Source organism: Cottoperca gobio, chromosome 11 (genome assembly GCF_900634415.1).
Source record: "Cottoperca gobio chromosome 11, fCotGob3.1, whole genome shotgun sequence".
Lineage (NCBI taxonomy): Eukaryota > Metazoa > Chordata > Actinopteri > Perciformes > Bovichtidae > Cottoperca > Cottoperca gobio.
Genome location: NC_041365.1, coordinates 15,204,202 through 15,220,682, shown reverse-complemented (window position 1 = coordinate 15,220,682; position 16,481 = coordinate 15,204,202). Strand labels below are relative to the sequence as shown.

The window sequence follows — 16,481 nt, the reverse complement described above, 5'->3', positions numbered from 1 at the left end:
ATTTTGTTAACATTAGGCATGTTGTGTCTCGTCAGTTATGTTAACTGTATTCATGTTCATGTTTAGTGTTTAGGACAGGCTTTTGTTAAGTTTCATGTTAGTCTGTGGTTGTCATGTGCACTTTGTGTAGTTAGATTCACTCATGTCTAGTCTCGTCATGCACTTCCCGTTTTGTTTTGAAATGTTCCCTTCCCCTTGTGTCATGTCTTGTTTTACTTCCTTCCTTGGTGTGATTGTCTGCCCCGCCCCTGATTGTTTCCACCTGTGCCCTCTCACCTCATGTTTAAATAGTCCTGTCCCCCCCCATTGTCTTGTCCAGTTCGCACTTGTTCATGTGTCATGAGTCTCGTCAAGTGATCAGGTCAGGCTTTGTCAGGTTTAGCTTTTTCCATGAGCCTCATTGTTAGTCTTTGCTTTGCATTTAGATTTTTGATATCCTCTTAGAGAGTGATCTTTTGTTTAATTCTTTGTAATTCTTCCTTGTGAGTGCTATTGTTTTGTACTTTGTTTTCAGTAAAGTATTTTATTTCGTTAGAGTTCCTTAACGAGGCAGTTCTGAGCTTAGACAGATTCACACGACATTAGGTTGTTTTTTTTAAACTTGTAAAACCATGATTTTATTTCAAGGCCATGATTTTCAGCAATTAGTTGTTTTCGCCTGCGGACTCGAAGTGCACAAATCGGTTCAAACTTTTATTTTGTTGCTTCTTAAAACGGTTTCCTCTTTAATTACAGTTGTCACCTGTTATAACCTCAGGCAATCTCGTTCACAGCTCTGATTACATTTCATCCATCCATTCATCCTTTCTATCTGGCTGGCTGCCTATCATCCTAACAACAATAATTAATCTCCTACTGGGATTAAGGATTTATTGTACGTATCTTCGTCATTTTTTAAATCAAACATGAAACATCTATTACCTGATTATTTTCCCTGTGGATCCCTGGGAGAATAACTGTCAACAAATTATCTTGAATCTGTACCTGTTCCAGATGATAAGCCAGAATAAAGCAGGCTTTTCAATCATTTGTGGAGTGCTGTGGATTCTCATTTTATTTGGGGCCATTTTTCTCAACGGGGGCTCCAACACAACAGGGTAAGTTTTCCTTTTCCTACTTGATGCCATTTTTCTCTCTGCCACTCACTATCGACTAGCTCATTGATTACAGAGGCCCACTCTCCCTCAGTCTCTCACTTTTAATCTGTCTGAGTCTACCTCTCTACCTGCTTACACTAATCCCTCTATTTTACAATTTCTTTTCTTTCCCTTTTCCACGTCTTTACACTCAATCAAACACTCTCCCCTTTAATGCTTTCTTCATCTCAGCCATCGTTCCTCTTCCTCCACCTCTTCTTTAAATCTACTCATCACTCATGGCTTCGGGAATAAACTAAGTGGTTTCATTACTGTGAGTAATTGCAGTCTCATAGATGTAAGCAGAAGTTGGTCGTTACGAAATGCAAACTCCAAATAACGCCACAAAAAGTCAATCGCATTCAAGTTTAATCAAAGTTTTGAATTGAAATTGTTTTGTTCTTGAAGTACAGCAAGTCATTTGGGGCAATTATTGTTTTAAGACACTATCGCCATTCATGGTATCACTAAAACACTGAAGGAATGAAACAAAGATGCTGTAGAACACAACCTTGTCTCATCTCAAAGTGCACTTCACACAACTGGATTTCGTGCTGAGTAAGAAGACGTGTTCACACTAGCCTTGTTTAGTCCGCTTGAAGTGAACCCTGGACCGTTTACCCTCTCGGTGCAGTTTGTTTGTGTCTTGCTTAATAAAGTTTAGAGATTTACACAAATTAGGGATAAATTCACGAATGTCCGTTAAGGTCAGCACATCATGTTTGTTTTCTTTATGAGCCCACAGACTGACTGCTTGTCAACTCGTTGGGATACGCTCTTAATACGCGGTCACATCCCGGCTACTGTACGTTAACTACATCACGTTTAGTGTGCGCTACAGGTGTCAGTTGAGGCAGTTGTCACGTAGACGTGACTTGACATAATTACGTTGAACTGTTTCTTTGTTATGGAAGATCCTTTGTCTCATCTACCCTGCCTTTAAACTAAACTCTTCAACAGAACATTAGGCCTATCTTTTCAAGACTAGGACAGATTATCCCTCAAAGGTTTGTCAAAAATCAAACCTGAAATACCACCTGAGATTTCAGCTTTGACGGATGACTGATATCATCGGATGGAGAACATAAATCAGGTAATGTGCAGCCTCTCTACAGTAGCTGTGGCCCTGTGGTTTCATCATTCATGCTGTTCAACATTTAATATGATGGTCCATCAGATAAAAGTCTGTGACTCAGTCTGATTTGAATCAAACCACGCCTGATGCCCGACCCTCTCCTTGCTCACTTAACATCTTTGTCAAAAGAAGAGCCCAGCAGGGACCAGGATGAACTTAGCGATACGGTTAATTAGCCACAAAAGTGAACAAATGCTCGCTGACAATGAGCGTGTCTCATCTCATCTCATCTCATCTCATCTGACAGGCCTCCACTAAAGAGCAGAAGCAACAGTATAGGCTTAAAATAAAATGCACACCTGCTACCACAGATCAGGAATCTTAAGTTTTACAGAATTAATAATTTACGGTTTAATGCCATTCACTACATCTGCACTTACAGCTTTACCGGGCGATGTTCTTCTTGTAAAACTCATATATTCAAAAATGCTTTTACATGTCCTTATCATACATTACAGTCACAACAAAGAAGAGCATCCTGTAGATTTCACAGAAACCTCAGAACTGTCCCATTTCTTTCCTTATTTTGATGCTGCCACAGAGCGCTCAATGGCCTCAGAATCTGCTTCACTCACTGATCATTCTGAACATAAAGTGAAATACAGACATAATGCTGAACAGCAGACAGTGAGCACTTGATCCAGAGCAAACTGAAATCACCAATTATATCTGGACCTCTTCACTGTACCACACTGTTTAAAAAAACATCTCTTTGTGCGATTCCTAGGTCTTCCAAATTTATATAGGTTGCTCCTGTACTGCATTCAGGTCTGTAGACGTAGAGAAAACGCTTTAATTTGGTAAGTAATGTAACTTCAAGTTAATGTGCAAGTTCAAGCATTGACATCTGACTGTTTTTGACCATGACTGGTGTTTTTGAGTGGGTGAGGACGAGAACATTCTGCAGTATGTCCATATGATTCAGCTAATTAGCTATATTATTTCACAAACCTTTCGTCTATTTCTTCATCAAACTAGTAGGAAACACTTGCTGAAGTGGTCACCAGTTTAAAAAGTCCACTCATCTCCCTGTCCGTCGACACGTGTCACATATCCACACATCCATCGCCTGCTCTGTGCTAAAAACAATGGTACCGTGCAGATTCTTGGTAATACCGTCTGCGCTGACCCCTGGGGCTTAGTGATGAGAAGACCGGTTCTTTTACGAGTGAACTGACTCAAGAACGACTCTTTTTGTTCTTTGGTTACGGTTCCAGGTTCCAGTTAGGCTTCAACAACGTGAAAAACAATCTTTTAAAGACATTTTATGTCAATAAATTCTACAAATCTAATTTGAAACCCTTCAAGAGAGCGTGTTTAAGATGAAAGATTATCCTCAAAACCTCACTTTAAATCTACTCATTACCCGAAGATATTAAAAAGATGTTAGGACTTACCAGGTCTGCGGCACGCTGCTGTCTCCTCAGCTTCACTCTTGATCCTGAGAAGCTAACAGGGTAATAACCACCAAGACCTCCTGTCCTTTTGGTTTACATTTTATTTGACAAGACAATGATCTGTAAAACATGTACAATAGGTTTCCCAAAAAGCATACAAAATGATAATCGATCCGTGAAATGAAAGAAAATCGATAAACACAAAAATATGATTACATCTCCAGTGTATGTGTGTGTGTTTTTTTTTTAGCATTGCCATCCTCAACGTCAAACCCAAACCCATCATGTGCTCGTATGTTTCCCCCTTTCATCATCCGTTCTACTGTCGGACAAGAAGTGTGAGAATCGAAAAGCTAAAAATAACATAAAGAAGGCACGTCTGGCTCCGTGACGAAAAGCTGTGATGACAATGGATGAAAGAGAGAGACGGAGAGGGGGGGAAAAAGAACGAGGGCAAATGAGGGAGAGGACCGGATTCAGACCGAACAGCGTCATTGAGGACATTCACAGCTTGTGTTTTTGGCATCGAACCCGTAACGGGGGGAGTGGGGAACGGAGCGAAGCACCTTGGCCAAAATTCAACACTGCAGCTGTTGCAGACGGGACGGACCACGGACATTGTTGTAACAACTATTGCATCTGAAATCACTGCAGTTCTCCCACATCACCCTCTTACAACTGTTGACAAATACCTCGTGTAAACTGACTTGCGGGCTAATATTTCTTTGCAATTTCCGTTGTAGTTGGCAGTTTCATGACTGCATTCCTGCCGATGTCAAGATTCTAATTCAAGATACCTCCAAATGAAGCAACTCTATAAACGTAAGGCTCTGGGTAAAACTGAATGATCCCTCATATAAGACTGCAGAGCTGAAACTCAATACTGAATGCTTGCTGAGTCATTGGTCTCTGGTACAATGGTTCCCAATGATTGTCTTTTCCTTTATGCTCGATCGATCAACAGCAGCCCGCTGGCAAACACATTAAACATTAATCCACAGAAAAATAAATATTCACTCCATTTTAGGAAATTAATTTGCAAACAAAAGAGCAAAACCGTCACATTGCCCTTCATTCGTTTGTGATCTCTGGCAGGGATATAAAATACATCGTACGTGATTGTCTGACACTGCACCATATAAGCGAGTCAGAAAGCCATGCACTTGTCATGGGGCTCCGACTCTTCTTGCTAAAAAATATCCCATTGGTCCATGCAGCATGCAGACGTTCCCTTTAATTGAAATAAACATCTCAGACACAAAAAACAGACGTAAAAGAAACGTTTTCACCGTTAGCGATCGTAGAAGTGCCTAATAATCCTGCATCTATCCTGAATGTATACTGCGACGTCAACCAAATATTGCAACTAAACTATCCAACCAATTTCCACACCATACGTACCATATGTTACGATAAATGAAATTGTGTCAAACGTTTAGCAGTATTTCGGTTAGCCTGCAGCAGAAAGTGGTGCTTCTATAATAACTACAAACATGTAAACACAGAAAATAAACCTCTCCACCAAAGCCAGCGCGATTGAATATTAACAGATGATTGTCATACGTCAAACTAAAAATATTGCATTTCGTGCCGATCTCACAGAAAGTGAAAGCTGTCATGAGAAATGTCTCCTTTTTCTCGCCGTAATCCTTTCAGACCTCCCACGTCTGCTTCCTGTCATCTTACCATTCTATCATTATGGTTTATGTATCTCTCCTCCTGTTTTAATCTCTATCTGTCAACTCTATCAACTTTTACACCTGCAGTGTGTCCGCCACCTGACGGTGCTTTTTGGGTGATTTAAAATAGCGCTATTATACCTCAAGAAGATGTGTGTGCCTTGAGGAGAGGAAGGATTGCATCTCTGTGTGTTTTGCACCGTGTGGCCGCGAGAGATGACAATTCAATGCTGACTGCATTTTTCGGAACATCGCTAACGACAGAAACAGGAAGCCTGCCGAGCCGCCACGCGACAAAAAGACTCCCGCTCTCTCAACTTAAATTGGACTTGTGCTCGTGGTGTGCGTGAATGTGACAGATGCATTAAGACGGAGATAAAAAAATAAAATAAAACAGCTTTTCTTTTTTTTTTTCTTTTTTACATTCAAAAATGTTTTTACAAATGGAGAAGATTCTGCAAACAGCCTTGGGAAAGTGTTTCAACAAGCCACCGATCATGCCATGCAGAGTAATATGAACAAGGAGTAAAATTCACACCATTTCATTTTTTTTTATATATTCAAATAAAACATTTTAGTATTAAGTGACAACCTCAATGTATACCCGTGAAAAGTAAAATAGTAATATACACTTTTGTTTTTTAAATCGCTCAATTGGACATTTAACAAACTTCCTTCCCCTATACAGAGGCACTGATAACACCTACACTTGGTTATTTTTTTATGTGTACACATTTCACCAACAATATATTATTCATCAATATTATCAATACTATTTACACTGTTTGTTCATCATTTGGTACCATCCAACATCTATGAAAACATATTTTTGATTCAGCCAGGCATAGCTGTTGCTCATTTTTTTTCTTTACTCTAAAGTGGACATTCGGCTAAAATGTAATATATAAATATGTAAAATGTTCTGCATGTATCAGAGTGTGTGACCATTTTAATCTGTTAAAATGGCTATAATGGCAGTACTTTCTAATACATGCTGAGCATTTTCACACTCACACAGTTTTTTCTGCCTTATGAGTGCGATTAGAGGAGGACTGAATACAAACGTTGGGGTGTGTGTGTGTGTGTGTGTGTGTGTGTGTGTGTGTGTGTGTGTGTGTGTGTGTGTGTCCGTGTGCACATGAAGAACCCTGTGGGGTGTATGTGCTTTGCTGTAAACCGTGTTTCATCTCCCCAGCACAAACAGCCTTACCAACTCTTGCAATTATGAATCATGGAATCTTAATCATGTAATGTTGCCAGGTTACGGAGCTTCAAAGCAACGTCACTTCCCCTTCGTTAGTGCTAACGAGCTGCCTGTCGCTCGGGGGACAGATGAGGCTCTTTGACAACATAATAAAGTGGAATGTTTCTTTAACGAACTGTAGCCTTGGCAAGAGTGGGGAAGGCTCTTTTTTCTTTTTTCTTATTGTAGGAGTCAATAAATAACTGAAATACTTTCAAACATCTTGAGTGATTAAGCTGCTTGGAGAGCCAGAACTTCCTGGGACCAAATTCAAACCCAATCAACCGTGGAAAAAGAATACTTTGAAAATTATAAAAAAAATGGTATTTACTTTCTCTGTAGTACAAGGCTGCAATACGAGCCTGATGTTTGATCTTTACTTGGAGAGAAAAAGATGTTCAAATCACTTTCCACGGCTGTAAACAGAAGAGCCCAGGACTGGCAGCTTCACACAAAAACAATCATTTTGTGATGGGGACATTGTATGTTCATGGCACAAAATGTTGCATATATTATTTCAAACTGAATCTACTTGAAATGCTTTTGTCTTGATGTTTTTGGGCTGAAATTCAGATTTGCAAGCATCACACAGGCAGAGCGCGGTGTGTTAATTAGCTGAGGGGAGTGTTCCAGTTCACCTACATTGCAACACCTCTCAACCATGTAATTAACGTATTGTAAAAGCCTGCATGATTTTAATGGCTACCTGGCTTGTCAGATATCATGAACTAGTGTGTGTGTGTGTGTGTGTGTGTGTGTGTGTGTGTGTGTGTGTGTGTGTGTGTGTGTGTGTGTTTTGATATTTTGTACTTTCACAATCAGATATTTGAAATCCTTACTGACATACTTAGTATTTGTCAGTCGTCACAAGTGGCTTCACCAGAAATGAAAACACTGAAGAACCTGTTTTTACAAGGAGATGCAAGAACGTTTTGACCCGTAACACCCCCTAAATGTGCCCGGTAAATAAAAATAAACTTGGATGCAAGAAAGTCATCTTATGTAAGATAGAACTTTACATTTTTGGAACGTTTCATGGACAACAGAAGATATATCTACTGTGAGATCAAGTGTGTTTGCTTTTCATGCAAATTTAGGTGACCTGGAACTTGCCCATACGCCCGTGCTGTGGTGCTCTGGTTGCCACGGCTACACATACATGGCGGGAGATACGAAGCTCTCGCCGCGAGAAATGTTGCCAGCCGATGGCTCGTGATTGGATGGATCCAAGTCGTTGCCGTGATGACTGTCGGCGGCGCGGTCTTTGAGCTCGTTGATTTTGTCGTATTTGGCCGAGTCGTCCAGGACTGGGGGGGCGCCGCCATTCAGGGCTCCGCTGGTCTCATCGTCCAGGTTCTGAGAGATGTCAGACATGTTTACAAATCATATTACAATAAATATAATTAATATAAATCCAATCACCTAACATGACAGTATCAAACTCCTCTACACACAAGGAGAATTATGGGATATCAAGGAAAGGGGCAAAGGACTTTGATTTTTAAGATTCAATTACACAACAATACAATTTTAGTTTTTATATACAACTTGATATTAATATCATTTGACTCATTGCTCCAAAGTACAAACACCACAACGTCCTTCCAACACAGTGTGTATCTGTCCAAACAGATGTGAGCAAAAACATGCTGTTGTGTTGGTGTTGTGTTAGTTACCGTGACAGGCTCTCCCCCTGTGGGCTCGTAGTACACCTCTCCCGGGCTGAGAGGGGCCATCTCCGTGGTCGTGGGAGGCTTTGATGGCTTGGTCAGCTGCACGCACAGAAAGCACATCAACACATCAACACAGGGAAGGAAACAACACAGAAAACAATACACTATGATGCAGCCGAGAAGAGACGAGCGAGAAGCAATGAATAAAGATAAGTTCATGTTCACGACATAACAGAGCGTCGTAGAGGCCTCCGAAACCCGCCAACTCATTGTTGTCCATGTGTGCAGTTAATATGAATCCTTTCTGGTGATGTCACACACACGGGGGTGTGGTCAACAGAGCACAAGTTCTTTCTGTTCTTCATAAGGATGTGGTTTTCTCATATTTATGAAAGATGATTAGCGTGTGTTATTTACAAGCCTTTCAAAATCTCATTTAACCCATGTCATTGCAGCAGAACTGAGTATGTACATTGTAAAACCTTTTCTCTTCCAGGTCTCAGGAGGATAAATAAAGACATTTTAGACTTTGAAAGAAAAAATAGCACTCTTGCACTTACAAATATGTAGCTGAATTCATAGGCAATACACAGTAAGGCAGCCTGACTCATTAGTTTTGCCACTACATGGTCTGGTATGACCAGTATATGGACACGATCCTGCAATTACCACTTGTGGCCAAAGAGGTCGCTGCTCAGATAAAGTTACACTGTCTCATTTGTCCAGTGTGCTCTGATTGGCTTGTGAGAAAAAGTTTGCTTTGCAATGGTAGTTCTCAACAGGTTGGTGCAGAGCCCCAGATGGTGGACGGTATATTGTAATGAGCCTGACAGAGGCAGGAGAGCCTTTAACGGCTTGTTAAATCCTGTGTTTTCTGACCGAGGCAGCCCACAAAAAAACTGACTGGATTGTCTTATTTAATAGTTTGTGGGTTGTTAAGTCCCCTTTAAGGTCCGGGAAAGATCATAGTCTGGTTTACCTAAAAAGTCTTTTTCTAATCTTAAGTGAAGTGCTTTTGTTGCCTAAACATAACCACAGACGGGACTCAAGATGTGAAGCCTGTTCTCTGGTGTCACAGTCCATCATCCACCCTAAACCACCTCCCTGCGGTACATCAATGTGGAGCTTTATTTAATTAAGAAGAATGCTGCCTCTGAACATAATCCAGCCAAGGATTACATTTTTCATCACAACATAATTGGAAAAACAGATTAGTACCATATAAATGTAATTTATAGGGGTTACATTGAATTTAAAGGACTCGTTCTGAGATATATATATAAAAAAAACAACCTATTCACAGCTTTGAAAGGGAAAAGTTCAAATGTTCATTTTAAAATGCAGCATACAGAGACCTGGGGACTTGTGCTTTGCTTCTAAAAACGTGTGATTTGACTTAAACTGGCTTTCAAAGACTACATGCTTGATATGGATTTCGAAATAGCGTGATAGAGGTAATGCTTTATTTTAATGACGCTCCACAGATGGTGCTCTCTAAGACAGGGTGCAGAAGTCTAATAAACTTTCACTGTTGAACCCTGTGAACCCCGTTTTAACAGGCATTCAGACATCTTTTATACGTCTAATCAACATTAAATTGCAGAGTTTTAGCCTCATTACATAATGTGTTAGGAGCACAACAAAGTGTGATCGAATGAGGAGGAGGAGAGGAGAGGAGGAGAGGAGAGGAGGAGAGGAGCGGTCGAATGGAGCTCTTTACAAACCAAGCTAATTATTTCGACACACATAAGCCAACTCAGATCTCTAATCAATAGCCATTAGCCCCATTATGACTGTCCAAATGGACTGTGTGTGTTTGTATGTGTGGAATATAATCGTGATGACAAAAGAGACCACTCACCATCTCTGTTGAGCTGCCTGCCTTCACCGGGGGAGGGGGCTTGTGCTTGGGGGGGCCCCTGATTGGACAAAAGACAAAGATAACTCGGTATTGATCGCTGCTTCGCTAAGACGTCAGATTACTTTTGTACCAAACAGAAAGAAAAGAAAGAAACAAAGAAAGAAGTTGGGCAACTGTGACGGCGCATATATAGAAAGTGTTAAACATATTGAGCTTCAAAGGCATCCCATTGGGTGGAAATTAAGTTTCAAGTGGTGAGTTATGTGCGTGGTTTTAAGGTTTTTGCACTTGAAGTAAGAACGTGTGATTAATCTGTAGAATTGTTTTTGCTCTGGGAGAGAAATCTGTGTTTAGAGTAAAGAATGAAAACACTTTTACGTCGAGCCCTCAGTGACCGGGCGCTCGTTGAACTGGAGAGCTTGTCTAAACCATGTGTGGCACCTCACACCAGCTCTGGGATCCATAAAAGCTTCATTAATATTTTGGCCGCTATTGAGCATAAAAACATGATAAAAAGATGGAACACAGTCACCACAAACTGCAGGTTCATAACTAAGAAAATTGCCTATTAACCTGTTAAACACTTTAAACAGACACGTCACAACTCTCCTCATTTGGAGTGATTCTGTCTGTCTGATAAATGTTCAATCTATTTTTAGTTCTGGTCTCCACCTGCTCCTGACCAATGCACTGTATGTGTCTCTATAGAAGCTAAGTATTTTGAATGAGAGGGTTATAAGAGCAGTTCAGACAAAGCTGCCATACAGTAGCCTAAAACAAGCTCTTGTGACGATGGCACTTTTGAAGTTGAAAGGTCTGGAAATTCATCCTATTAAATCCATTTTAGACATATATTTAGATGTTTAAGAGTAATAATAGATTCTCCTTACTATGGTTTATATTTTATATATGTTATAAAAGGTAGCTTAATGGAAATGCTGGCTATATCTACCAATTCATTTTCAACATACAGCTCAGATTTGACTTTCTAGCATCTCACAGGCTTGACATGAAAATCTCAGAAGCTGTTCCAACACAAAGACTTTCCCCTCTGTGCTCGGTTGTGTGCTTATAAAAAATGCAGCACATATACAGTATCTCTCCCACTGTGGCTCATACAGCAAGCTGTGTCTTCAGTGTGAACTCATTAGTCACAATAGGAACCACGTGGACGTGGAAGTAAAGCAGGAAATAAATTATGGTTTGAGGCTTTTTAAAGAGCAGGGTTCATTTTATGATATATTACGAGACTTAATTATATGACCATTTATCTGTCACATATACAGTATGCTTCAATCCTGAACTTTGCCGTCATTATTTGTAGTCGCTTGCAATTTAGTTAGTTGTCATGAATTCCATCTTATTCTATGGTTGAAGTGTTGGCACATTAGAGCATCAGCAGAACGTCAGCAACATCCAGTATATGTGAGTCTAATGAACCTGTCTGAGGAAACAATGACTGTATATGTGTTATTTTACTGCTGTGCTCCATAAAGTCTCAGATTGTGACAACTGGAATTAAAACAGGGAAAGTTTAACAAATTCCTATTTACAGCTGCAGCCCAGGGGAGGGATTGTAGCGGGTGAAGGGGGGGGGGGGGGGGAGTAAAGTCTCCAGGCCGACTCACTCTATAAACTTCAGGTCAGGATTTGTGACCAAGTTTCTTCTGCTGGGACCCCTCATGACATGTAATAAGTTTTAATGAGCTTTAGTCCCGGAAGGGGAGATTAATGTTTCTCAGGAGGTTAAATAAACGATGATGTAGTTGCAGAGTTGCTAATGAAGACTTACTCTCCGTCCTCCAGGCGTTTGCGGATGAAGTAGATGATGCCGCCGATGATGCCGATGAAGGCGAGAGCGCCGAGGATACCACCGATAACGGCACCTGACGACGGGCCCGGAGTGACTTGCCTCTTCTCTTCTAGTACGAAAGAACAGAGAAAAGAAAGATTATTTTATAAGCAATTATAAGCTGCTGCTGCTGCACTTACTTTGTATTATTATTATTATTATTATTATTATTATTATTATTATTATTATTATTATTATTATTATTATTATTATTATTATTATTATTATTATTATTATTATTATGTGTTTTGCTGCTGAAGTCTGTGTGAGAGATTATAGTCTGAGGCTGAGTGATTCAGCAGTATTAACTGTAACCGAGCAAAATATGTAAAACAAACAACTGCACTGACACTCATTGACACCTCTGCACACACACACACACACACACACACACACACACACACACACACACACACACACACACACACACACACACACACACACACACACACACACACACTATAGCTTGGTGGTAAGAGTAACATGGACCATCATTAGAAATCCCAAGAGGCAGGATAGTTCCAACCAGGTAATCATAAGTCAAGTTTCTGTTCAGTGTTACCCTGCATGCGTTTTCATGGTGTAACATTAAAGCATAAATAATTAAATATGAAATGAAAGCAGCTCAAAGCTCTCTGTTGTGCGCAAACACTTCTAAATGCCATGAATCTTGGCAAGTTTCACATCAGCTGAGCCTCACGCTGCTGACCTCGACATCTCACTTCAATTAAGAGCCTATTTATGATTTCTGCAGAGCGTGAAGCATTTGAATTGACTGTAAAAGCATCTCATTACAGTAGTGCTTTTTTTTTGAAAGAAGAAAAAGAAAAACAGGCTGACAGCAGCTGCACACAACAACCACCATAGATGGTTATGCACATCATCCACTATAACAGGGATTTTGGCAGAAACAACAAAGGGAGGGTTGAATTATTTTCACAGGTTGTTTGGTCCATTTTTGTCATGAAACCGTATTTCATCACTACTGCTGAAGCAAAAGCACTCCACTGTGTTTGATACAGAGATGATAAAAGGATAATTACCCCGATGATGTGCACTCATTTAGCTTTACTACATACATTTAGCTCATGGTTACATGATTATTTACCTAAAATGAAGGCAATTTGTGCTGCTGCTGCTGCTGCTGCAAGAAATAACTGTACTGCAATTACTGTGCATACAGTAGTTTGAGTCTCCGCTAAAATTACAGCTCATAAAACTCCAATAGAATACATTCAAAAAGACATTTGCATCAAATAAGAAAATACTCTTTTCTTCATTGTTTCATCCTCATCCTTACTGCCTATTCTTAGGCCAACACACATTAGCCTGTAGGGAAACAAGAAGAAATATCTGGATAAAAAGATAATAAAAAAGAAACAATTAAAGGTTCAGATTGCAATATTTCTACAAAAGAAGTAGTCCCTTAAACATATGAATAGTGAGGTATGTGGGTTGTTTCCACAAAAGTTCCTTTTGAGTGTTTCAAATAGTCATTTTTTGATCCTTCCTAAATTAAATTCCATTGACCTCGAAGCACTGTATTTGGGGTGGACGCAGAAGTTTCAGCTGACGATAGATAAATGTAAAAAAATGAAAATGAAACTACCTGCATAGCTTGATACTACAAGGGATAAGTGATAACACTAGGCACGTCAGAGAGTTGTTGAACATATATGTTGATCAGCAAGTGTATAAAAGACTGGCTGCATTTCCTCCTGCTCGCCAGCAGGTAGCGTTCTGTTCCAATATTACACCATCTCCAAGGAGAGAGAGAATCAGTGACAGACAGGCAGACAGACAGGCAGACAGACAGGTAGACAGACAGACAGACAGACAGATAGATAGATAGATAGATAGATAGATAGATAGATAGATAAGATAGATAGATAGATAGATGGATATGCTTATAGAGGCTCATGCATGTTCATGTCTGGTTAAATCAACTAGGATACTGGCCAGCAGTTTGTGTGTATGAGAGAGAGAGAGAGAGAGAGACAGAGAGACAGACAGACAGAGAAAGAGAAAGAGAGAGCAATGGAGGGGGAGAGAGGAGGGGAGAAGAGGGATGGAGAGAAAGATGGAGATGGGGAAAAGTGGGAGGGAAGATGGACTCAAGGTGGGGAGAGAAAAAAAAAGGAATACACAATGACAGCATGGAGAGACAGATGTAGGGAGGAGGGAGAAAACAGACACACACACACACACACACACACACACACACACACACACACACACACACACACACACACTACACATGAACTGAAACAATCCCATCCACCCTCCATGTGTGTGATCACGTGTGAGTTGGAAGCTCATTTAATGAGTGCCATGCCGTTATCAAAGTTTACACTGGAAATGTTTGCCATCGATGTACGTGGTCGATAACAAACTTCCTTTTCAATACACAATGAGTCGTGGTGCTGCATGAGAAACGGCACACAGGCAACATGGGAGTGTTTGTTGCAGGACCAGAAAACTGATTGGTCAGAGAACGGGGGTGAAGAGTTGAGTGCACCCCGGAAGAATAGAGAGGAGAAGAGAAGATGGATTATCTGAAGGTAGATTCAAAATTGGAACACGCTCACACCTTTTTACTCATTACATCCCTGAACAGGCAGAATCAGTCACTATCCCCATCATACACACCTGTTCTCACTGCAGGAACAACAGAGGTATTAAACTTCACATTGCAACAATGAGTGGGTTTCCATCAACCCTCGTTATAAGCAGTTTGAATTAAGGCAGAAGAAAACGTATTTTGTTTGGTTGGTTGTAAGATTTAAAGGGATGCTGATCAGGATTTGGTGACATCTAGCATGGCGGTTGCAGATTGCTATTGCTATGGTTAGTTATTCTGAGCTACTGTAGAAACATGGGGATGCAACATAGTGGACTCTGTGAAGAGGACCTGCTCCCTATGTAGACATGAAGGGTTTATTCTAAAGTAACAAAAACACAGCAATTCTGAGTTTCAGGTGACTATACACTAATGTAAACTAAGTTATGAGCATTATATTCCATTTCAACTAATAGATACCCATAAATACTACATACGGGCCCCTTAAAGTCCTCGAGAGGATTCTTGCCAACACGTTTTAAGATGATGGGAAGCAGCCTGACGGTACTTAAAAGGCGTGGTCTCACCGGATGATGCCTCACAACTCAAATCTATTAGAGTTTACTCCGCTCTTAGTGGGAGTAAGCATGCAAGGGACACAACATCTGGCAAAATGAATGCATAACTTGGAGGACAGTAAACAAAGGAAGCAAGGCTTCTATATCAAATATAGTTACAGCAATCTTCTCGCTTTCTCAAGACACTGATGATGCCTGTGAGCCTCTGAAAACCTATTCAACGCTTACGAATCTTTCACTTTCATTCACCTCCATTAGAGTTCCTCTTTATCTAAAATGCAGCTTGATTTCCTCATCAGCGAGTCAGCGCTGGTTCCTGCTGGAGTTAGTAGAATATTTATGTGAATTATCAAACATTTATATTGTTAAATCAATAGCCTGGGCTTCATATTGTAGCATTGTGTTTTGGATGTAAAAATGAGTGGGTGGGAATTTGCTGACCTTCACTTCTGCTTAACTCGTTCTGTGTCTGTCCATTTCTCACTTCAACACCTGGTAGCAAAACACCCCAAATCTGCAGATATAATGCTTTTATCTAAGTGACACGCAAGTGGTGAGAAATTGCTACTGTATCACATGCAATTTAAATTAAATTGAAACAACAATCCCTGTCTAAAGCGCTCCATTACTCTCTCTTATCAAAGCTCCAGTGTGTGGGCATATTAGCCATCAGTGAAACACATTGTGCCCAAAGCCTGCACTTAACTCTCTCTCTGATACACAACATGGACGGAGAAAAAACTACAAAAGTACTCTATTAAAAGGTTGCTTCTAATGTTCAGGAACTTGAAATCATTGTTGTTATTCTCACCACAGCCAATATTAATCTACATCACATGCGGGAAACATAAACCTTGAAGGTTCGAATCAAATCAAAGAAGAGGCAAGGCCCTTTTTGAGTCTCATTTAGAACTAAAGGGTGAATTTGTGTGATGTGCAAGATTATCATTTATTTACGGGCACCAGGTAGGAGTGAAAACTTCTGGGAATATTAAGAAATGGATCGATACATTTCAATCAGAAATCATGCGATCAGAAAAGGGTAGACTGACTTTTGGCAGCTGAGTGTCTCTCACAGAGGGGACCAGAAATCCAACATAACAGCATGGATGTGAATAAAAGATGATGAGACACTCCCACACAATTTCCACAAAAACATCAGTTGTTAAATCAAGAGAGATGATGATATAACCATTACTACATTATGTTATGTTTTGGGGACATTATCAGTCCTCTTGTGATGCTGTTGTGTGCATAGGTGCAGCTATCAGTTCAGTTCAGCGTATCACACGATAAACACTTGTTCTTCATCCTTGAAGGTAGTAATTCTGAGCCACCTGCTCCAAAGAAGAGGGAGCAGTACTTTC

General features: G+C 40.3%; 1 protein-coding gene and 1 long non-coding RNA gene across 5 annotated transcripts in view; one reads left to right on the top strand and one right to left on the bottom strand.

Annotated features, from left to right (window-relative positions):
* The first annotated feature begins 320 nt into the window (after window positions 1-320).
* On the top strand, window positions 321-4,056 carry LOC115015620 (uncharacterized). Of its 3 annotated transcripts, none has more exons than XR_003833012.1 (5): window positions 321-361; window positions 774-874; window positions 994-1,097; window positions 2,097-2,229; window positions 3,919-4,054. It is a non-coding gene; the product is annotated as an uncharacterized LOC115015620 (long non-coding RNA). The 3 variants fall into 3 exon arrangements; XR_003833013.1 differs by lacking the exon at window positions 3,919-4,054 and adding an exon at window positions 2,999-3,071; XR_003833014.1 differs by lacking the exon at window positions 2,097-2,229 and having other exon boundaries at window positions 3,919-4,056.
* Window positions 3,755-16,481, bottom strand: part of pvrl2l (PVR cell adhesion molecule related 2 like) — a 256,021-nt gene continuing 243,294 nt past the window's right edge. Inside the window, exons 7-10 of one of the 2 annotated variants that reach the window (XM_029443095.1) lie at window positions 11,917-12,046; window positions 10,125-10,182; window positions 8,267-8,362; window positions 3,755-7,946 (exon numbers count right to left, since the gene is read on the bottom strand). In XM_029443095.1, the coding sequence (XP_029298955.1) occupies window positions 7,740-7,946; window positions 8,267-8,362; window positions 10,125-10,182; window positions 11,917-12,046 (491 nt within the window). In that variant the 3' untranslated portion in view covers window positions 3,755-7,739. The remainder of the gene's footprint in view (window positions 7,947-8,266; window positions 8,363-10,124; window positions 10,183-11,916; window positions 12,047-16,481) is intronic. The other variant, XM_029443096.1, reaches the window with a different exon arrangement.